Genomic DNA, 23,165 nt, shown 5'->3' with positions numbered 1-23,165 from the left:
TTAATTAGTTTTTTTGAAAGAAATTTTTATACATATAAAACATAGCATTTTCAAATATTAAAATACAGAGTTCTTTCAAATCCTTATACTTCCTTCCCTCCCTCCATGGGTTCCTTCTTTAAGATTAAATTTACTGCATCTTTTACCTTTATCTAACTATTATATAACCATATTTATCATTAAAGCAATTTCACATTACAAGTGTGCTATTTCTTGGTTACACTAAATGTAACAGCGTGTGAGAAAGAGAGGGAGAGGTGCTGAGATCTGGCAATAGGTAGGCAGGAAATAAATAGATAAGATTTGTGATGGCACTAACTTTGTTATGATGGTCACATCTTCTATTTTAACTGGCCATTGTTAGACACCTTCTCGTCCAGAGTTGTCCAAAATGCCTTTTCTGGTGACCCTCAGAAACATTCAAGAAGAAAAAAAGTCGTAAAGCCTTAAAATTTTATTTTTTGTGTCATGTGTTGTGAACATGCATCTGTTTGTTTATAAAATTGTTTAATCATTAAATCTATTAATTGTGTGTTTATTTAGATATAATTATAAATAATTCTGTATCTTAAATAACTTTAAATATTTTGAGAACACTTTAATTTACGATATGGAAATTTAGTTCAGCGTATGGCCCGTCGCTTCTGTGCTGAAGTACTCTTGCTTGCAGCCTACTTGGTATGAAAAGCTGGACTGTCCTTCCTATCCTAGTCCTTTGAGGGGGGAAATAGGATGGAAATGTGTTTATCCTGTTCCCCTCACATCAGACACAAGTGGATTTTCTGTTCTCTAACTTTCTCTCCCCTCCCCTGCCAAGGATTATCCCTCCCTCGGCTTGATGACAGACAAACTCTCCCAGAAAAACATCAACTTGATTTTTGCCGTGACACAGGCCATTGTGGATCTCTACAGAGTAAGTAGACCCTTTGAAGCTACAGTTTCCTCAAGAACATTGGAGTGGCGGGTGGGGCTTGAGCAAGGCTGTCTAAATGCTAAAATATCAGCTTGGGTGTTAACCTTTTAGATTGTCGAAGGTGGAGCAAACAAAAGCCCTTATCGGCCTAAATATTAGCAGAATCTCGCACAAATTTACCCGAAACCCTCCACTTCTGTTATGTACTGAGTTGAATAGGATCCAAAATGCAGCAGTCTGATTGGTCCCAGAACAATAGAATTCAGAATGCAGCAGTCTGATTGGTCCTAGAACAATGCAGCAGTATGACTGGTCCGCAGGAGCCACCCAATCCAGCTCCAGGTGGAAGTGAATCTGCAACCTGATTGGCCTGCAGAAGAATCTGGGAATTAGCCAGTCATGTGCTGCCCATTTTGTAAATGATGTATATAAAGCAGATATTTTGGGGGAACTTTCATTCCTCGCTACTATGAGCTGAATAAAGAGCATGAAATCCACACTCGACTCTGAGTATATTTCAACTTTTTTATTTTCAGAACTACAGTGAGCTGATCCCTGGCACTACTGTAGGGACCCTGTCAGCCGACTCCAGCAATGTTTTGCAGCTCATTGTGGATTCCTATGAGGTGAGTCCTTAGACCTGTGATATGCGGAAGCAAGGCTGATCCAGGCAAAATGGGCAGGTGCCAGATTTCTAGGGGCACCTCCCACAGCTAAGCCAACTGTTGTGTGATACAGGCAACACCTGTGTGTTTGGATGAAGTGCACAGGGTTCGCTTAGCAGCTCATTGGCTGAGCGAGGCTCCCTAAATTCCAGGAGACATGATCCGGAGGTTTCTGATCTTCATTGCCTGCTGCGCATAGTTGTAAAGTTGTAAAAGCGGAGGAAACGCAGGCGTTAAAATTGAAATAGTAACCCAGCTGCGACTCTCTTGTTACTCTGTTCAGGAGGGCAGGTTTTAATTCACTTCCCATTTGCAAATTGCACAAAGGTTTTTCTGTCTAGTTTGGGCTTTCTGAGCTTTTCTCTATGGCATCTTAGCTTTCCACACTCAGAGAGATATTATCATAGGGTTGCGGAAGACGGATGTGGACTTTCAAGCATGGCCCACCCCCCAGTTGTTGTTTTTTTAAAAAAATTATATTTCGTATATCACCCTTCAACCGTAGATACCAGGGCAATCTGAACTGCTGCAAACAGGTGTCTCCTGGTGTAAGTGATGCATTAATATTGCTTCCACTCCAGCAGTTTGGTCTAGAAATGCTATCCTTTGTTTGTTCTGTTTTTATGGAGCCATCTGGATAACCTCCTTAAGGTATAGTTGCATTCTAGAATTGACTGTGTTCCCTCCCATGTTTTGTTTTCTCAAAACTTATCTGAAGCAGTATTTAATTAGAAGCTTCTTGCTTGACAGTTCTGCCCCCTTTTTGCTTCTTCCTGCTAAGCAGAGTCTAAGGGTTCCAAGGGGTTGCTCGAGAGCAAGCACGCAAATGCCTCCCTGCTCGGCTGTGAAGCCTGGCTTTTGATACGAAAATAAACTTTATCTGTTCAGAGCGCCACTCTCCCGTGGCTGGCTCATTCACTGGCAGAATCCGTGAGTGGGCGGTCCTTAAACCTTCCCCAGCAAAGTAGTTTCTTGACGCCCAGTCTGCGCCTCCCCTCTTACTGCGCAAGGAGGGCATGGGTAATGGAGGACCTCTCTCCTCCCCGCTTTGCCCAGGCAAGGTGTCCTGGCACCGCCTCACCTCGTCGGAGCCCTGAAGCTCCTCTCCACTGGAGGCGTGGTTACTCTCCTCCACTGAGGAGGAGCTGCTTCCCACGATCTTTGGGGGCTCTCTGTAATCCATCCGGCTTTTCCCCTCTCCCCCCTAAGCCGATGGCAGTTCCCTGACACAGAGCAACAGGATCACTGTTGAATAACATGTATGCCTGTGTGTGTGTCCACATATAAAAAACAGCTCACGTTCCAGGCTGAAAGCCCCTCTGGCATAGCAGGGGGTGGTCAGTGTCCTTTGTTGTTTTTCTGTGAGGTTTGAAAGGGGTTCCTTCTCTAGGCTGGCTGGAGCCCTAAACCTATTTCAGGTGTTTGGGGCCTGCAACAAAATGTTGCAGTGCGTTCTCTTTGTATGCCCTACCTTTGAAGGTATAGTGTGACATTTCTCAAGGTGACACACTTTACTAAATCCACTGCATTACCTTGAATCATCCACACTCTGGATTGACTTTAGAGGACTGAATTAATTAATAAAACTCCAGGCTCTAGCCAATGCTAGTCATGCTCAGGGCAGAGCCACTCAATTTAATGGACAGGACTAACAGGCTCATTAATTTCAGTGGCTTTATTCTGAATACAACCAGCACTGTATACAACCCGAAATACTGTTTTCCAGGCCTGCTCCGTTTTTACGGTCTATAATTGTGTTTTAGCGTTCTGATTCAGCTCTACGGCGCCCTCTGGCATTAGTGTTATAACGCATTTATAACGGTTTATTTTTACTAATGTAGCTGAGTCCTCAGACATTCCCCCTGTTCCTCTTTCAGAAAATTCGTTCCAAGATTGAACTAGAAGTTCGCAATCTGCCGGATGAATTGTCCCTCTCTTTCAATGCCACCTGCCTGAACAACGAAGTCATTCCTGGAGTTAAGTCCTGCGTTGGCCTTAAGATTGGAGACACGGTGAGTAAGAACTGCAAGGGGCTGGGGGAGGAGGACCACTTCTCCATGTCTCTCATTCAAAGGGAATCCAAACCTCCACCAGCAGTCTTAAGAAGGTTCACAGCAAAGAAGCAGAGGCCAAGAGGAAAGTGTCAGCAGAATGTGCAAGTAATCTTTCTGCCTTCATCATAAACCTTTTGTGTAGCGGGTGTTTTTTTTTTATGGGTTAAAATATGGGAGGCAGAGGACCTCAAAAGTTAAAAAGTAAGGGACCATGTGTCTGCACGTTTGTATTCAGTAGCATCGAGCACCCCTTTCCCTTGGGACACAGGTGGCGCTGTGGTCTAACAGCCTCTTGGGCTTGCCAATCAGAAGGTCGGTGGTTTGAATCCCTGCAACGGGGTGAGCTCCCGTCGCTCTGTCCCAGCTCCTGCCAACCTAGCAGTTTGAAAGCACGTCAGTATAAGTAGATAAATAGGTACCGCTGTAGCGGGAAGGTAAACAGTGTTTCCATGCACTCTGGGTTTCTGTCACGGTGTCCCGTTGCACCAGAAGCGGTTTAGTCATGCTGGCCACATGACCCAGAAAGCTGTCTGTGGACAAATGCCAGCTCCCTTGGCCCTAAAGCGAGATGAGCACCGCAACCCCAGAGTCGCCTTTGACTGGACTTAACCGTCCAGGGGTCCTATACCATTTTTTTTACCCCTTTCCCCTGTTAAAATGATCAGATTTACTACACTCCCTTCCCTAAGAATAAAAGCAGACCTGTCATCAGCCACTCTCCATCCACTATGGTGAATCACCATGTTTGCCACTTCTGCAAAAAGAACAAGAGGTTATATACAGAATTGCCTATTGGATGCAAAAAACAAAAACAAAACCCAGCTATAATGATACTCTTTGTTCAGTAAGCGGAGAGAATTTAAATCAGTTTCATGAAACGGCATTTAACAGAACTCTTAGAAACAGAAGCACTTGAACAGAAATTCCTGTGAATTTCCTGAAAAGGTGACTGCGTCTTCCCGTGTCACGCAGTCCATGGAAACTGCTCCAAGCGCGAGGGTGTTTGCCCTATACTGCGATTTCTAAGAGCTGCGTTAAGTGGAGAGACATGGTCTCTCTCCCCCCCCCCCCCATAAATGGACTGAGATTCTGCCCAGTTACTGAGCAAGAGAATGTCATCACAACTCATTGCAACATTGCAAATGGGCAGCTTTGGTACGAATTGGGCGATTCCACTTCCAGGCTGTGAGAGATGGGTTATTAAAAGCGCAGAATCCAAACGGTTGGGGTTTTTTAAAGGTGTTTCCTTGAGGAAGGATGTGAGGGCAGTTCCGGATGTCTTGCTCTTTCCAGGTGAGCTTCAGCATTGAAGCAAAGGTGCGTGGCTGCCCCACGGAACCGCAGAAGACTTTCACCATCAAGCCGGTGGGTTTTGAGGACAGCCTGACGGTGCAGGTGAACTTCGACTGCGACTGCAATTGCCAAAAGTTTGCCAAGCCGGACAGCGACATCTGCAGCAACGGCAACGGCACCTTTGAATGCGGCATGTGCCTCTGCCACCCGGGCCGCCTGGGCACCCAGTGCGAGTGCTCCGAGGAGGAATACAGCCCCTCGCAGCAGGATAACTGCAGCCCCCGCCAGGGGCAGCCTGCTTGCAACCAGCGGGGAGAATGTATCTGTGGCCAGTGCGTCTGCTACAGCAGTGACTTCGGCAAGATCTCCGGCAAGTACTGTGAATGCGATGACTTCTCCTGCGTCCGGTTCAAGGGCGAGCTGTGCTCTGGTAAGTGGGGAAATGTCAGGGGGTTGGGGACTAGGAACTGGGCTTTCGAGAACTTGGTGCAATTTGAAACGAAAGGACTCATGCTGCGTTGCGTTCGTCCCCATCTCACACCTCTGATCAAGCAGACTCATGGAAGTTGTAGCCCAAAACATCTGGCTGCTTGGGTGGGGGCCTGTTGGCGCACCATAGGAATGGATGGCGCTCTCAAAACGCTGCCGGCTCGCTCTCAAACTTCTTGTGTCTCGCCGGAGAGGTTTGGTTTCCTATTCTGATTTCGCAGGGGAAGCTCTGTGCCCAATTGCAATGTCCCACCTTTGAATCGATCCGAGATTGTGTTGCAGAAAGGGCAGTACCTTTTTAAACACATGTGCAGAGGTGTAGCATTGGGGGGGGGGGGCAGGGGGCGGGACAGGGAGGCCATGGCCCCAGGAACACATTTTTGAGGGAGTGGTACCTACTCACAAGTCAATAGTCAATACAGTGGTACCTCGGGTTACATATGCTTCAGGTTACAGGCTCCGCTAACCCAGAAATATTACCTCAGGTTAAGAACTTTGCTTCAGGATGAGAACAGAAATCGTGCTCCGGCGGCACGGCAGCAGTGGGAGGCCCCGTTAGCTAAAGTGGTGCTTCAGGTTAAGAACAGTTTCAGGTTAAGAACGGACCTCCAGAACGAATTAAGGACTTAACCCGAGGTACCACTGTAGTAACAAAAACTAATCCATTCAAAAGTATGTATTCTGACAAGCATTACAAACTCAAGTATAGATTACAAACTCAAACTCATAAATATATGTATAACACAATAATTTGTTACAAAGATTTTCTCTTTTTCACTCAACAATAATGTTGATCAAAGCTTATCCCTGAGAAACGTAGAAAATAACAGGACATATTTATCCAAAAGTCTTCAAACTTACACAACCTTTTACAAATTAGCTGATGAAGGTGAATACATCAAAACAGGGCCCTGTCCTGGCATCTAATCCATAACTGACTTCTGCTCTATGGTTGAAACTGAGTCTCCATCTGCAAGCTGATAAATTATAAGGATCAACATTATTGTCGAGTGAAAAAGAGAAAATCTTTATAACGAATTATTGTGTTATATGTATATGAGTTTGAGTTTGTAATCTCTACTTGAGTTTGCAATTCTTGTCAGAATACATACTTTTGAATGGATTAGTTTTTGTTACTATTGACTATTGACTTGTGAGTAGGGACCACTGCCACTATTGAAACTCACATTGGCCTGAGTTCTTGGTGCGCTTTTTTCTTGGTATATTTAATAACAAGAACTCCAACTTATTTAACACATTTTTGAGGGGGCACAATCAGATGCCCCCCACAACAGGCCAGAGGCAGGTTGGTCTAGTGGTCAGGTGGATGGAGGCAGCAGGTGAGGGGCCTGTTGGACGTGGGCTCTGTTCACCCTCCATGTGGGCTCCACACAGCCGCCCCCCGGCGTGTGCCCCCACCCCAGCTCCCCAGTCCATCAGGTGTGGGGGGGAACCACACTTGCTCCACCTTGGGTACCGGCAACCCATGCTATGTCACTGGGCATGTGCCCTGGTTCCTTTTCCTTCAGAGAATAATTATCAATTTTTATCAACATGCATCCAACAGTCAATGTTTTTTTTAAAGCAAAGAGGTTTGTAGCTTTGGGCACACATCACAAGCGCAGTGCCAACTGAAGTCTTTCTAACAATAATCAATGCATAGAACCAGCCAGCGCTGGACAGAAATAAAGGTGTTCCTGAGGAATAGCACTTCCCTTCCTAAGTGGTGTATCTGTTAGTCCTTGGCTCCTTTCCTTTAGGACGAGGCCCCAAATGGCAAAGATTTAATTGTAGCTGAGCTTTGATGTGGGAAAAGTACTCACATACTTACTCTGCGAGGTCTGCCAGAAATCAGTTTCTTGCTGATCTATGCTAAGCAGATTACCCTGTCCAAGAGAGTTATTTGGGATACGGGAGGAAAAAAAGGGGAAAACATGGATCTTGGATCTTGGAAGGGATTAAGAAATAAGTGCACTTTTGGCCTCACTTCTGAAAGGGGACCTGGAAGCTCCTGGCTGAAAGATAGTTCAGATAGATAGATAGATAGATAGATAGATAGATAGATAGATAGATAGATAGATAGATGATAGATAGATGATAGATAGATGATAGATAGATGATAGATAGATAGATAGATAGATAGATGATAGATAGATGATAGATAGATGATAGATAGATGATCGATAGATAGATAGATAGATGATAGATGATAGATAGATACCGAAAGATACATAGATACTGAAAGATAGATCATAATGACCTTTGAGGACTTTGTTTTAGCTATACATAGTAGTTTTAATTCTGTTAACGTTTAATTTGTTTTTATTCTTATTTTTCCTATGTTAGCTGTTTCCATTTTTATCTGTAAGCCACCTTGAGTGTTCCCATCAGGGACAAAGGCGGGATATAAGTAATTACTATAATAACTATATATACATAGGCAACAGAAACACACACATACAGAACCTTTTGTATTTTGCCATAGGAGGTAGGATTCAAAAAGTAATAACATTTTTATTCGAGCATTTGGTGTTCACACGATAGCAAGCTCGTGGGTTACACAAATCTCTTATTCAGGCAGGAACTGAATTTGTTTACCTCCTCAAATAAGATTTCTGTGCAAGTGGAAACCTTGATGTTGAAAGGGAGGGTGCCAGTTCAGCAGTGCTTCCTGGTCTGTGCTTGTAATTTATGACTCCTTGATCCAGACTTTGATTATGTCTGCTTCCCTGAAGGAGGAAAGGGCTGCTTGGGTGTGCCTTTCTTTTTAGCTACAGGATTCAGGGTGGCTCCGTGGGTGACTCAATGTGATAAGGACTGGTGGGGAAAGGGGCAACTGTTGTGGTTGTGTGAGCTGGGAGAATCATCCTTGCTCCTTGCACAGAGCAGCAGCGCATTCCGTTCCGTATGAGTTTCTGTGTGTGTTGTGAAATACAACAAACATTGTGCAATGCGGCCGTTTGAGATGTTTACAGCCCATTGATAAAGCAGGCATGCCATTCATTGCGTAAGCCGCTGTGATTCTTTTAGGAGAATACTGACCTTTGATACTCCATTCAGAGGATATCGTAGTAGAAACAAGACGCTCACATAAAGCATGGTTTGGCCCTGAATCCACCACTGAATTGGGAGATAATGTAGCCAAACCTTCTCTTGCCCATCCCTAAAAGACTGAGAGGAAACGAGAGGTGGGGAGCCACAGCAGCCTTGAATCTCACTTGGAGATGAGTGAATCTGTCAGTGTTGGTTTTCCCTCGGTTTCCCATTTTTCCAATCTTCAGTTCTCCACATTTCCAGGTTAGGTCTGTGATTAAAATAAAAAGTACCCATGAAAATTCATCAGCATTTTAGTGTGAATTTCTCCTCTGATATACACTTTCCATACACAGTTTTGCCTCATCCACACACTTCTGCAAAGCCGTTTTCCCTAAGGCAACACATTTTTGTAGGTTGCTTTTGCAAACTTATGTATTGCCATGCACACGTCGTTGCAGCACATGCATGTTCTCGGTTGTAAAACTTGTAAGACTTGGCTGTGTTTCAGTTCATGTATGGTTCTCAAAAAGAGTGACTTGGCCCAAGCTCATTTCTAAATGTGAACTGAATTGAATTCCCCCAATCCCTTCTTCTTCTTTGGCGATCCCTCGTAGCCGAATAAGATTGACTTCCATAAACACGGTTTTAACAATGAGTCCGTAAGTGACTGTGGAGGCCAATTCTGGATCCCCACGTCCTTCCACAGTGGGGACATAGGTTTCCAGGTGGGAGTTGATCATGGTGAGGGTTTGCCAAGCGTGCCTTCCTCTTAGCATGCTTCTCCCTTTCATCCTGAGTTCAAGCGTCTTCAAAGCCCATGACACCTTTGGTAAAGGCTGTTTGTTCTCCAGCTGGAGCACTTGTAGGCCAGTGTTTCCCAGTTGTCGGTGTTTATACTACATTTTTTTAGATTTGCCTCGAGAGAGTCTTAAAACCTCTTTTGTTGACCACCAGCATTACGCTTCCATTTTTAAGTTCGGAATAGAGTAGTTGCTTTGGAAGACAATAATCAGGCATTCGCACAACATGACCAGTCCAGCGAAGTTGATGTTGAAGAATCATTGCTTCAACACTGCTGATCTTTTCTTCATCCAGTATACCGATATTAGTTCACCTGTCTTCCCAAGTGATGTGTAAGATTTTTTGGAGACACCGTTGATGGAATCTTTTGAGAAGCCCGTTGCCATAGAACAGGCATGTCCAACCGGTCAATCGTGGGGCATCCCTGGTCGATCGTGTGATCCTGACTGATCACACCCCCCCCCAATAAAATCTCAACAACTTTGGGCCTTCCTCCCCAGAAAAAGCTCAACAACTTTGGTCAATCCAATGGGTAAGATCACTGCCAGTTTTTTTATAGTGGGAGTTGATCGCAGTCTCTTGGGAGTTGGACATGCCTGCCATAGAGCACCCTCAGGCTTCACATGGCAGCACTCACAGAGGGAGAGGAAAATGCCCATTTCCCCCAGAGGCATTTTCTGACGGTGTGCTGCAGTGCCGCATGACAGGCAAAGGTGTCAGGAGTGCGTACAGGAGCCAGGCCCTGTGACCAGTAGGACTCTGCAGGACTGGGGTCTTCCTAAGTTTCTTCTGGAGAGGCAAGGCGCGGCCGCACAGGTAAGGCCACTTGGTAACTCACTGCACCTGGTGGCAAGAGCCGTTAAGGGATATAAGGTCAGCATTTCCCTTCAGCTCTTTGCCACAGCAACACGTTCCCTGCCTTGCTGCGTTTGGCTCCTTGCTTCCTGATCCTTGGACCTCGGCTCCTTGACTCCTTGCTTCTCGACCTAGGAGAATCTAGGAGGATCTAGGAGTCTTGGTTGACCACAAACTTGACATGAGCCAACAGTGTGACGCGGCAGCTAAAAAAGCCAATGCAATTCTGGGCTGCATCAATAGGAGTATAGCATCTAGATCAAGGGAAGTAATAGTGCCACTGTATTCTGCTCTGGTCAGACCTCACCTGGAGTACTGTGTCCAGTTCTGGGCACCACAGTTCAAGAAGGACACTGACAAACTGGAACGTGTCCAGAGGAGGGCAACCAAAATGGTCAAAGGCCTGGAAACGATGCCTTATGAGGAACGGCTAAGGGAGCTGGGCATGTTTAGCCTGGAGAAGAGGAGGTTAAGGGGTGATATGATAGCCATGTTCAAATATATAAAAGGATGTCACATAGAGGAGGGAGAAAGGTTGTTTTCTCCTGCTCCAGAGAAGCGGACACGGAGCAATGGATCCAAACTACAAGAAAGAAGATACCACCTAAACATTAGGAAGAACTTCCTGACAGTAAGAGCTGTTCGACAGTGGAATTTGCTGCCAAGGAGTGTGGTGGAGTCTCCTTCTTTGGAGGTCTTTAAGCAGAGGCTTGACAACCATATGTCAGGAGTGCTCTGATGGTGTTTCCTGCTTGGCAGGGGGTTGGACTCGATGGCCCTTGTGGTCTATTCCAACTCTGACTCTATGATTCTATGACCCTCGGACCCTTGACTTCGTGACTCCCTGCTTCCTGACCCTCGGACCCCTGGCTTCTGGACTCTCGCTCCTGCTCCCACCCCGCCATCTTGCCCCCAGTCCTGACGTCCTCAGCTGGGACTTCAATTGCCCGTAGTCTGGACTGTGACAAAAGGAAGCTGCCATCAGGTTGAGCACACAAATCGGGTCACAAATTTCAACATTTCCGGAATGGGATATGTGGATGCTGAACATGGTTGCTCCCACTTCTTAATGGACCTTGTTCCTGTACCGCTGACCAGTGGCACACCTCGGGGGTCTCAAATTTCAGCGGACACCTAAAACTAGCACCCCCTGCCACTTGTCTTCCATTCTACATCATAGCTGTGATGCCCCACCTTTCGTGCCCCTGAGGCTCTGCACCCAGTGCGACCAAACCGGCCCCACTCCCCTGAATTTGCCTCTGCTTTCACAGTAGCCTGATGCCCAGAAATGAAGAAGGTGGCGATTTTCCTAGCATGGGAATAGGGTTTTTATAAAACACAGTCATCAGATGCATTTATTTGTGCCTCGGGGCTGCAGTTAAGGCGTTGGAGCGAGACTGGTTTTTGTTAATTATTTAAAAAAGGTGCACAGACCTAGCCCAGGGAAGTGGGTTTTGGCATGTAAACGTGAAAACCAGATAGATTTGCTACGGCTCCCAATTCCTTTTCTGTTCTTGTTGTTCTTTCCTCCACAAGCCTCGTCCTCCTCAGCAACTTTTGACTGGGTCATTGTCTCCCGGTTCATTCCATCGGAGTAATTAATTCTAAAGCGAGTGACAAACACGCACGGCCTGTTCTCTCAGTCGGCATGTGCTTTCCCCAGTGTCACTAGAGACTCCCCCTCCCAAACCAGCTGCTCCTTATCTCCCCCCCCCCCCACCAGCCCAGCCGTGATTCACTTGAGTTTCTCATTAACCAGTCTTCTTCATAGTTAGCAGAGAGTCTGCAGGTTGCCACCCACCCACTGTCCCGGGAGTGCGTGGGCAGAGCTGGGCACCTCAGAGAAAACATTTCCTCCGAATATTTCCACAGCAGCCTTTCGTGGGGGCTCCAGATTGGAGCGTGCGCCGCCCACACAACTAATGGTCTAACTGCATCAGTGGTTTAGCAAGGTCAGCACCTACTTGGGTGGGAATTAAATGTAAGCACAGGCCTTGGTGCCTGGCAACTGTGAGGTAAATTATTAAGAGTATACCCTCTGCTGCCTTGGCCCTTCCCCAACCCAGGGAGAATGTCTGCGCCAGCTGATACTATTTTTTTAAAAAAAATAACTTTATTGAATAATACAATTAAATTTCCAGTCATATCTGCCAAAACACAATCATTTACATATTTGCCAACATAAACTGTAGAAGAAAATAAAAAGTAAGAAGAAATGAAAAAAGAAGGGGGGGGAGAAAAAAGAAGAGGAAAAGAAAGAAAATGCTGTTTCCCACAAACAGTAATTCCAGAATGACACTAACACATGTTATAAAATACAAATCTTGATTAAAATATCTTAAAAGACTTCCACCACCTAAACCACACTTCTTTTGGTGGCAGTAGAGCAATAAGAACGACAATGGGGCATTTGAGCCAGTAAGCGCCACCGCCACCCTACCCACCCCCTGGGACACAACACTGCTGCCTGTGTTGGTTAGCCTGGTCCCCAGCCCTGCCAGTGAGCCCTCTAATGTTGGGATATCGCCAGTTAAGCCAAGCAGACTATAGCAGCAGTAGTTAGGGATGTTGGGTAATTCATACACATACTTTCAAGCATGTATTTGCAGTAACTTTTGGAGAAAGGGCATTATTATTATTATTATTATTATTATTATTATTATTATTATTATTTATTTCTATACTGCCCTTCGCCTGAGAATCACTTGGTGGTTTTACAATATAAGTGGAAGCTGAATTCTGAGTCTGTGGCCACATCCTGCACTTTTCATGTGCTGCGTCAGAATTGTAGCACACTGACAGCTCCGATTCTTACCTCTGTATTGCAGGCGAGGGTGTCAAAATTTTGCAGACAGTCCCCATAAACCATTTTTGCTCTGTCCCAATGAATGAATGAATGAATGAATCCTTATTTGCGTCAGCCATCGGCCATAGCAATAAAAGAACAATACGATGTAGAAACAATAGAAATAAAAGGCAATTCCATAAATACATTTTTGGGTTTTGAAGCAATAGTCAAATAGTGGATCGCTTCTTGGCCTTTTGGCTAAGATCAAGTGTAGTATCTGCTCTGTCAATGTGCACTCTGCTTCGATAGGTATGGGGTTTTTGCTTTTTGTTTTGGTTGGGGAGAAAGAGGGGTGAGAGTCGGTAACTTGAATGCTAAAACTGTCCCCTTGCAGCACACACGTTGTGCTCTCTGGTAAAGGCCTCCTGTGCCCCACCCCTCCTGTTTAATTTGGACTCCAGTACTGGAACATAAGGGACGCGGGTGGCGCTGTGGGTTAAACCACAGAGCATAGGACTTGCCAATCATAGGTCGCGATTCAAATCCCCACGATGGGGTGAGCTCCCGTTGCTCAGTCCCTGCTCCTGCCAACCTAGCAGTTCAGAAGCACATCAAATTGCAAATAGATAAATAGGTACTGCTCTGGCGGGAAGGTAAACGGCGTTTCCGTGCGCTGCTCTGGTTCGCCAGAAGCAGCTTAGTCATGCTGGCCGCATGACCCGGAAGCTGTACACCGGCTCCCTCGGCCAATAAAGCAAGATGAGCACCGCAACCCCAGAGTCGGCCGCGACTGGACCTAATGGTCAGGGGTCCCGTTACCTTTACCTTTTTACTGGAACATAAGTCGCATTGTGATTTGCCCGCAGGTCATGGAGAATGCGTCTGTGGCGACTGCGCATGCGACCCTGACTGGACGGGAGCCTACTGCAACTGCACCACCCGGACTGACACCTGTATGTCTAGCAACGGGCTGGTATGCAGCGGACAAGGCCGCGGCTACTGTGCCTGCGGGAAATGCGTCTGCACCCAGCCTGGCTCTTACGGAGAGACCTGTGAGAAGTGCCCAACCTGCCCTGATGCCTGCACTATCAAGAAGTGAGCAAGAGGGAGCTGTGCTTGTGTGTGTGTGTGTGTGTGTGTGTGTGTGTGTGTGTGTGTGTGTGTATGTGTGCGCCAGTTGTCTGTCGTTTCTCAAAGCAACACAAAATCATTAAAGTAAACATCATAGCAGGAGGAAACCTGCTACAGACATGTAGAATATTAGGATGCAAGGTTGCATTATTAACTCTGATTATGATGATGATGATGATGATAAATAAATAAATACATAAATAATTTTATTATTTATACCCCGCCCACCTGGTTGGGTTTCCCCAGCCACTCTGGGCGGCTCCCAACCGAATATTAAAAACACAATACAGCATTAAACGTTTAAAACTTCCCTGCAGTGGTACCTTGGGTTACAGACACTTCAGGTTACAAACGCTTCAGGTTACAGACTCCGCTAACCCAGAAATAGTACCTCGGGTTAAGAACTTTGCTTCAGGATGAGAACAGAAATCGTGTGGCGGTGATGCTGCGGCAGCAGGAAGCACCATTAGCTAAAGTGGTGCTTCAGGTTAAGAACAGTTACAGGTTAAGAACGGACCTCCAGAACGAATTAAGTTCTTAACCCGAGGTACCACTTTATTTGCTATGCCGCTCAATTTGAACGGGCCTTCGCTGGAACAGCAAAGTACAAGTTTCAGGAAGACCAAAATTCTAATAAGGAATGGGGAAAATTTATAACTTAAAGACCATTGTAGACAGTTAAATTTGTTAGTAGGATTGGAACAGCACTTGTAGTTTAAGGTTGATGCTGGACATAATGGGAAGAGGTTAAAGGGTTTGGATTATCATAAAAGATGAGGGAGGAACTGATTAATAATAGGACCCACATAGGGGAGGACGGAAGTCCAGGAGATTCGTTGGAATCTTGTTTTTTTATGATTTCTGTTTGATACATCTCTGTAAAATTTTAAGTTGAAAAATCAAATAAATTAACTTTAAAAACAACAACAACAAAGTACAGTCGTACCCTGGAAGTCAAACAGCTTAGTTCTCGAATGTTTTGGCTCCCGAACGCCGCAAACCTGAAGTGAGTGTTCCAGTTTTCAAACATTCTTTTGGAAGCTGAACGTCTGACGGGGCTTCCACAGCTTCCAATTGGCTGCAGGAGCTGTGCTTTGGTTTCTGAACTTTTTGGAAGTCAAATGGACTTCCGGAACAGATTCTGTTCAACTTCCAAGTTTGAAAAGTTGACAAAAAAAAAAGAAGGGAGCAAGGGGCATGTAAAAGCTTTAATCAACCCTTCGTTCTTACTCACTCATCCTGAGATTTCATTCCTTCTCATGAATACCCTGAGAAGCAGCCTAAAGCCCTGAAATATTATTCATAATTACTATTTATAAATTCTTACATTTTTCTAGGCACACTGCAAATGCTCCATTTTCAAATCAAGTCTGTGGCTGCAGGCCTAACAGTCTAGCCAATATGACACAGGAGGGATGGGGAAGGGAGCAAGAAACGAGCTAACTTGGACACTGGTTGTTAAAGTGGCATCGTAGTTCTTCTGATGACTGGCTGAAAAAAGGAGACGGTTCAGGGAGGAGCCCAATGAATGGGGAACGTGTTCCACTCCCCCCCCCCCCCGCTGCAATCGGGTAGGACTGCGGCTAACAGAGTGATGTTTCAGGAAGAGTTAAAGGCCAGCTGGGCGAGGTGGATGGAGTAGGCTGTACTGTCTTACTCCTCTGTCAGAAGCAGCCACCAGGTCAAACCCCTGAGACATGGTGATCCCTAAAGATGTGGTGTACTCTGGGAGGAAGGACACATGCCTTGCTTAGGGGGGAGACTGGGGAAATGGGGTGCCAGAGATCCTGCTGAAATCGTAATGCGGTCGTACCTTGGAAGTCGAATGGAATCCGTTCCAGAAGTCCGTTCGACTTCCAAAATGTTTAGAAACCAGTATACCTGAAGGAGCACCTCCATCGTTCTGCCCGGACACTGAGGTCCAGCACGGAGGACCTTCTGGCGGTTCCCTCTCTACGAGAAGTGAGGTTACAGGGAACCAGGCAGAGGGCCTTCTTGGTAGTAGCACCACCCTGTGGAACGCCCTCCCATCAGATGTCAAAGAGAAAAATAACTGCCAAACTTTTAGAAGACATCTGAAGTCAGCCCTGTTTAGGGAAGCTTTTAATGTTTCATAGGTTATTGTATTTTAGTGTTCTGCTGGAAGCTGCCCAGAGTGGCTGGGGAAACCCAGCCAGATGGGCGGGGTATAAATAATAAATTATTATCATCATCATCATCATCATCATCATCATCATTAGTAAAGCGCAGCTTCTGATTGGCTGCAGGAAGGTCCTGCAGCCAATCGGAAGCCATGGAACCTGCGTTGGATTTTCGGCTTCCAATAGAACGTTTGACAACCGGAACACTCACTTCTGGGTTTCGGTCCTTTGGGAGCTGATTTGCTCAGGAGCCAAGGCGTTTGAGATCCAAGATATGACTGTATAGCCTCTGTTTTTGCAGACATAGGATCTGGAGTCAGCATCCCTTGGCCTGCTTCATTATTCTCACTGTACCTGCTTCTTCCTCTTATGCAGGGAGTGCGTGGAATGCAAGAAGTTTGAGAGGGGGACCCTGATGGAGCAAGAGACCTGCAACCGCAACTGCCGGGACGAGATTGAATTGGTTCAGGAGCTTGGTGCGTAAGAAACATGGGGCTCTCTGCATGACCAAGAGACCTGCCTCAGGAAGGGATGGCAACTGTGCCAGTTCTTTCTTGCGTGATTAACAGCCACCCAAACCCAACACCATTCTTCCTCTCGTATTTTAGCTGCCAGCCATCTTTTCTTTTAGCAGACGCTTTGGGATGACAGGAAGAATAACTTCTGCGTGCAATGTGTACGTGGCAAGAGGCGGAAATGAATGGCCTCTAATCTCATTTAAAAGAAAACGGGCAAATGCTACATATTTCATGCACAAAAACCTAGGGAGCACCAACGATACCAAACAGGTACCTTAAGAGGTATCCGCTGCCTTGCAGGACATCTTTGGGACAAGAAAGGGATAAGAGTAAACTCTGCACAAATCCAGAGTGGAGTCCCTAAGACGGTTGGATGGCTTCTTGTACGCCTCCTTCCGGCAACTCCTGCAGCCAAGCTGGTGCCAAATGTATTTCTCTGCTTTCCTTTGGACCACATCAGTGAGGCTGAGAGGGGGTCTTTGCTAGAGATGGGAAGGTCTGGGGGGAAACTGGAAAAATGGAGGGAATACCAGGTTTTTTTCTGTTTTTCCCCAAAGCCGTCCCCGCCCCCCCAGAAAAGAAATGGGGAGGGGGGACAGTTTGCTATAGTTTGAGTATTCCACACACACACACACACACACACCCCAACCCCATTTTTCTGGGGGGGAAACAGCTTCGGGGGGAAACGAGGACGACGACTGATTCCCCCCCTCCCCATTTTTTGGGTTTTCCCCCCAGGTCTTCCCTTCTCTAGGACTCTTGGCCCAGGACCTCCATAGGCACCACCAGGCTTGTGCCATGGAAAGCTCCATTGTCTCTCTCTTGAGAGGCAGGTGCCAAGAACCTTAAGAGGACTCCAGCCAGAACTCCTCAGACTCCATTGGTTTATGGCAATTTCCTCCAAACATGGGTCCCCGGGTGGTGTTGGACTACAATTCCCATCATTCCCAACCAGTATGGCCAATAGGGATGATGGAGCTTGTAGTCCAACAACAGCCAGTTAGGTGCAATGATCGGGGAAGACTGTGGTCTATGGGATGCAACATCTCAACAGGTCCACCACCTCCATGGAGTTGAATGATGGCTACAAATCTAAATCTCATCAGGAAGTGGCCTGACTGCGACAAGAGTGTTAGGATGAATTGCATAGATAGCTCAGTTGGTTAGAGCATGGTGCTGATAATGCCAAGGTTTGCAGGTTTGATCCTCGTATGGGACGGCTGGGTATTCCTCCATTGCAACTCTGATTCTATGAATTCCCTGACATCTAGAGTACATCTAGAGCTCAGAATACCTGACCCAGAGTGTGGCCTGCCACATGTATTGCGTGGAGTGGTCAAAAAAAATCTGGAGGGCATCATGTTGGGAAAGGCTGATCCCTGTATCTAGAGCCCTACACCAGCTACAAACATTCAACTAGACTAGAATAGGAGATGGAATTCATGTGGAGTACAGCAGCCTCCTCCCATGAGCCCTGAGACGATGTTGGCAATGAATCAAGGACCCAGGCTTACAGATTCAAATCAGCTTATGAGTATTTGAGTAGGAGCACTTGCTTTTTGTGTGCTCCCAATTTGAATGCTTGTGACACCCCTAGTCCTCTTTCTGAACTTCCCAAGGACAACTGTTGGGCCAACTCCTGAAAGTGAGGGACGCGGGTGGTGCTGTGGTCTAAACCACTGAGCCACTTGGGGTTGCCGATCAGAAGGTTGGTGGTTTGAATCTCTGTGATAGAGTGAGCTCCCGTTGCTCTGTCCCAGCTCCTGCCAACCTAGCAGTTTGAAAGCACACCAGTGCGAGTAGTTAAATAGGTACCACTGCGGCGGGAAGGTAAATGGCATTTTCATGCACTCTGGCTTCTGTCACAGAAGCGGTTTAGCCATGCTGGCCACATGACCCGGAAAGCTGTGGACAAACGCCAGCTCCCTCGGCCTGAAGCGAGATGAGCGCCACAACCCCATAGTCACCTTTGAGTGGACCTAACCATCCAGGGGTCCTTTACTTTTTACTTTTACTTACTCCTGAAAGCGCTATGTGTAGGACTAAATGTTTCCATGTTCTTTCTTCTCACCTTCCCCTTCCCCTTATGTAGGAGACAAGGGGAAGGATGCTGTGAATTGCACTTACAAGGATGAGAATGACTGCGTGGTACGTTTCCAGTACTATGAAGACTCCAGCGGCAAGTCCATCCTCTATGTCATTGAGGAGCCAGGTGAGGATGAAATCCACGTAAATGAGGCTTGATCTTTGGAGATTAGCGCCCCCCCCCCCCGCTTAATCTGCAACTTGAGAAATGCAGCTACAGCAATGCACACAAAACTTCAGATAGTTTCATTAGCGAGAGGGGGAAAACATTTTTAATACGGTTCCTGTTGAAAGGAACTTACAAACTTAATTTATGTATTGGGGAAGAAAAGAGAAGAAGTAAGGGGATGTTCGTTTGAAAAAGAGCACATATCTGCCAACACAGCAGAACGTACCTAAGACTGCTTCTGTAGTAGAGGAGGGTCAAGCCAAAGGCTTCATGGGAAAATGGGGATTTGAAGGAAGAGAGAAACTGGAACCACATACATGGCCAAGGAAGGTATGGGGAACCAGGAACTTAATAGGCAGATCTCTGTTAAGCTAGAAGTATCAAGTTGGAGAGTGAACATCCAAGAGGGGAACATTTTGAGCAGTGATGAATTAAGCAAAACCGAACTGAAGCAAACATTATTTATACAATAGTTTATGCTGCACCTTAAAAGGGGCCCCAGAGTGCCTTACAGTAATAAAAGCACAAATAGAATGAAACAGATGGCTTTCTTTTTGCTTAGGTTAGCAAATTCTGCCCCTGTCTGTGCCTGCTGATAGATCAGCAAAGGGGAGCGAGAGCTATAGTCTGTCTCCCACCTGCCTGATAAGGCTTGTGAGCAAAAGTTCCAGGGATCGTCATATAACACCCCCCCCCAAAAAAGAGAATGACGGAGATTGGGCGTGTTCAGGGTAGCCTAGCCCTAGACCCCCAAAAGAGAATGAATAAAGGCACCAACAAATGCACCCCTAGCCACAAGGGGCATGGACCTGGCCAGTGACTCAGATGCAACTGTGTTACACAGAGGAGGTTGACACCCAGCTGGGATAGATTACTGTACATGGGCCAGGCCAGACTTCAGTGGGGAGCAGTTTTGAGGCCAGCTAATGCCTGGTGGGAAACCACAAAGCTGCCAGTTCTCTTGCGACTCCGTGGGACTTAACACATACAGTAATGCGGAAGTAAGATAGAGCTGGAAATCTTTGGCTATCCAGTACGCTTTCTGGGGAGGATCTTGCGACAGTTGCTGCATCATCAAAACATCATCAGAGACTGTTGAGACTTGCAACTCCCTCCAGGGCAGGATTCCAACTGCTTGAGTCGTTGTACGCAGTGGCCTAACTATGCCTTGGTCTTCCCGGGAGTAGGTTCTTAACTGTGTTGATCTGGCTGTTAGGGAGGCTTTGGTTGTGCCCACATTGGATCTGATCCTCTGTCGTTTATGTCCTTGTCTTGGGCTGCGCCTAAATGAGAGTTTATCCCACGTTTGATTGAGCACTATAGCACTTAACTTGAATTGCAGAAAACGCAAGCGTTGGATCAAAACTAGGACTGAGACGAAAGGGAGGAGGTGTTTTGTGAAAATCCGATCCCCTTCTCAGTTAAGTGTAAATGTCTCCTAAAATGCCCATCTTTCACCCAGCTGGGCCTCTAGCAAATGATCCTAGCTTGCATAAAACCTATTAGAACTGATTCACACATGACATGTGCAGCTGTTGATGGCTAGCAGCTGAATGTGTGGTCATAACTCGATGTGGCAGTTGTGAAGAGATGTTGAACATGCATGTGTGAAACAGAACCATCAGCTGGGCACAAAAGGCCCCCAAGCTCTCTGTCCCCATAATAAGACTCCCACAGCTCAGAAGCAGAGACCAAATATCTTAAGGTGGTTCTTGCAGAGCAACTGCTTCTGGTGAATAAGTTAGGGGAGCCACTCTCAAAAAAGGGATTTATGTATGCCACAACTGTGGCTTGTGTTTCGTTAGAAGAGTTTGGATTTGATATCCCGCTTTATCACTACCTGAAGGAGTCTCAAAGTGGCTAACGTTCTCCTTTCCCTTCCTCCCCCACAACAAACACTCTGTGAGGTGAGTGGGGCTGAGAGACGTCAGAGAAGTGTGACTAGCCCAAGGTCACCCAGCAGCTGCATGTGGAGGAGCGGAGACGCGAACCCAGTTCACCAGATTATGAGTCTACCGCTCTTAACCACTACACCACACTGGTGTTTTCCAAAATGGAAAACGAGCAAGGTGCCAACTATAGAGGAATGGCAACATAAACTGACAGAATATGCATAGCTTGTGAGCCTAACATATAGAATAAGAGAACAAGAAGAACATACGTTTAAAGAAGATTGGGAAATGTTTATTGAATATATGGAGGAAAACTGTGCATATTTGAAAACGTGGACAGCATTAAGATAAATTTGACAATGTAAATAAGTTTTAATGAATGTAGTGCAAAATGAACCATGGAAAGAGGAAGGGAAGTCATTGAGGGGAGCCACTCTCATATGGGATGGAAATTATTGTTGTGCATTCTCAGTAGAGATCTCTACTGGTGTGCAGATGTGAGTTGTGGAGAGAGGATGGGAATACCAAAGTAGGAAACTTAGGAAGTTTTGCAGCCCTGTATAACACGTGCTTCTCTTGCAGACTGTCCCAAGGGGCCGGACATCCTGGTCGTTCTCCTTTCTGTGACGGGAGCCATTTTGCTTATTGGCTTGGCTACTCTGCTCATCTGGAAACTGCTCATCACCATCCACGACCGGCGGGAGTTTGCCAAGTTTGAAGAAGAGCGGGCCAGGGCTAGATGGGACACGGTGAGAAACACGAGAGGTGGTTGATGGGGGAGTAAAGAACAGCCCTTCAACATTTCTGCTGCAGTGGGGGGAGTTTCTTGCAGTGATCCCTAGTTCAGCTTCCATATTCTGGCAATCCTCATGCTGCGGATCATGCCAGCCACGGATATCAGGCTTATACCAGTTTTCAAACGAGACATTGAGGGGGAAACAGTGTGGGTGTCGCCAACTCACATCCATTCCTATTTCTCCAGCACTGTGCTGCTGAAAAAACATATGACTAGACTCATTGTGCTAGCATTTCCTGCCCTTTCCTCTGCTTCATTAACTAATGCCTGCAGGAAGGAGAGAAAAATGCTAAATAACGATGACATGTCATGTTCTCAAATGCGCGCTGCCAGGGAGATATGCTAGAACACGTGTGCTTTGGGTCTATTACAGAATCCTGGGGTTGTCGGTTTGGTGAGAATAATTAGAGATTCCAATCCCTGCCTTGCAGAATTATGTTTGCCAGGGATCACTGGGGCAAGAGAACTGTTAAACTGGTTTAAGCCTATATGCAGACACCTTTTGACAATGGCCGTGAATTAGCAGGTACAGGTTATGGTTTGTGCCAACTCCTTTACATGCTGCTATTTCTCCGTTTCAGGCCAACAACCCATTGTACAAAGGAGCTACCTCGACCTTCACCAACATCACGTACCGTGGGAACTCGTGAAGAGAGACAAGGCCTTGCAGGGCCTTCCTTACTGATGTTTACAGAACAGTCTGTGTTGCGCTGGCATGTGTGTTTTCTGTGTGCGTATGTGTATGTGAGATGTTTTAACAGCTGTTGCTCAAATGGTTCCGGAGCTTTTGCTCTGCGTTGTTCTGCTGCCGTGTGTGAACTATGCACTATGCTTCTGAGATTCTCTGTTTACCTCAGCTCACCTAGTACTGTGGGCCCAGCAGACCCCTATGCTGAAGGAGAACGCAGGCCTCTCTCGTCAGTGGGAAGAGCATTGCGCAAATCCCTTGGAGGGGACCGGACGCTCTAGTTGTATAAAATTAAGGGGCAGGAATGTTGAGATGCAATCTAACTCCGAAGGGTTTTACTAATCAGGTTTGGAATTGGGGAGTTTTCCCTCCAGAAACAAACTTCCCCAGTTCAGATTATTGCTAACTCACTCCTAGCGGAGCCCAAACTCCTCCCGAAGTTTCACACCTGGTTTGAAATGGCTCAGCTGGTGAAATCTGTCCCTTGCTGTCGCCACCGCCGCTGCTTTCCCTTCTCAACCAAAGTTACCAGCCAGTTGGCTCAGGTGGGCATAGGAAAGCTTGCTTGCAAGGCCTCCCTGGTGTCTTAGGTGATACTTGCCAGCATTTCTGGCACAAGGATACATGGGAGAGATAGTTCCCATGGATCCTAATTCCTAATGGGAGTAGGAAAGCTTTGAGAAAAGGGAACAGAGGAGCCGTCATTTGGCTGACAAGATCCCAAGGCTCTGTAGTGCTGCGGACACAACTGCAAGCATGGCGAGACCGAACTTCTAAATAGGTTCAGAAATAGAAAGCATTTTCTGGAATTTTGAGGGTGCGCGAAATTATTTTCGGAACCTATTTCAAAC

General features: G+C 46.4%; 1 protein-coding gene and 1 pseudogene across 1 annotated transcript in view; both read left to right on the top strand.

Annotated features, from left to right (window-relative positions):
* Nucleotides 1-23,159, top strand: part of ITGB3 (integrin subunit beta 3) — a 59,018-nt gene extending 35,859 nt beyond the window's left edge. The window contains exons 7-15 of the mRNA XM_028702419.2: nucleotides 818-913; nucleotides 1,450-1,539; nucleotides 3,456-3,590; nucleotides 4,926-5,355; nucleotides 13,761-13,989; nucleotides 16,542-16,642; nucleotides 18,777-18,896; nucleotides 21,413-21,579; nucleotides 22,208-23,159. Coding sequence (XP_028558252.2) covers nucleotides 818-913; nucleotides 1,450-1,539; nucleotides 3,456-3,590; nucleotides 4,926-5,355; nucleotides 13,761-13,989; nucleotides 16,542-16,642; nucleotides 18,777-18,896; nucleotides 21,413-21,579; nucleotides 22,208-22,276 — 1,437 coding nt within the window. The 3' untranslated portion in view covers nucleotides 22,277-23,159. The remainder of the gene's footprint in view (nucleotides 1-817; nucleotides 914-1,449; nucleotides 1,540-3,455; nucleotides 3,591-4,925; nucleotides 5,356-13,760; nucleotides 13,990-16,541; nucleotides 16,643-18,776; nucleotides 18,897-21,412; nucleotides 21,580-22,207) is intronic.
* On the top strand, nucleotides 13,133-13,265 carry LOC114583751 (U2 spliceosomal RNA; annotated as a pseudogene).
* Nucleotides 23,160-23,165: the final 6 nt, after the last annotated feature.

Source organism: Podarcis muralis, chromosome 13, assembly GCF_964188315.1.
Source record: "Podarcis muralis chromosome 13, rPodMur119.hap1.1, whole genome shotgun sequence".
Classification (NCBI taxonomy): Eukaryota; Metazoa; Chordata; class Lepidosauria; order Squamata; family Lacertidae; genus Podarcis; species Podarcis muralis.
Note: the sequence above shows the minus strand (reverse complement) of the source record. Positions and strands in the feature narration are given on the sequence as shown.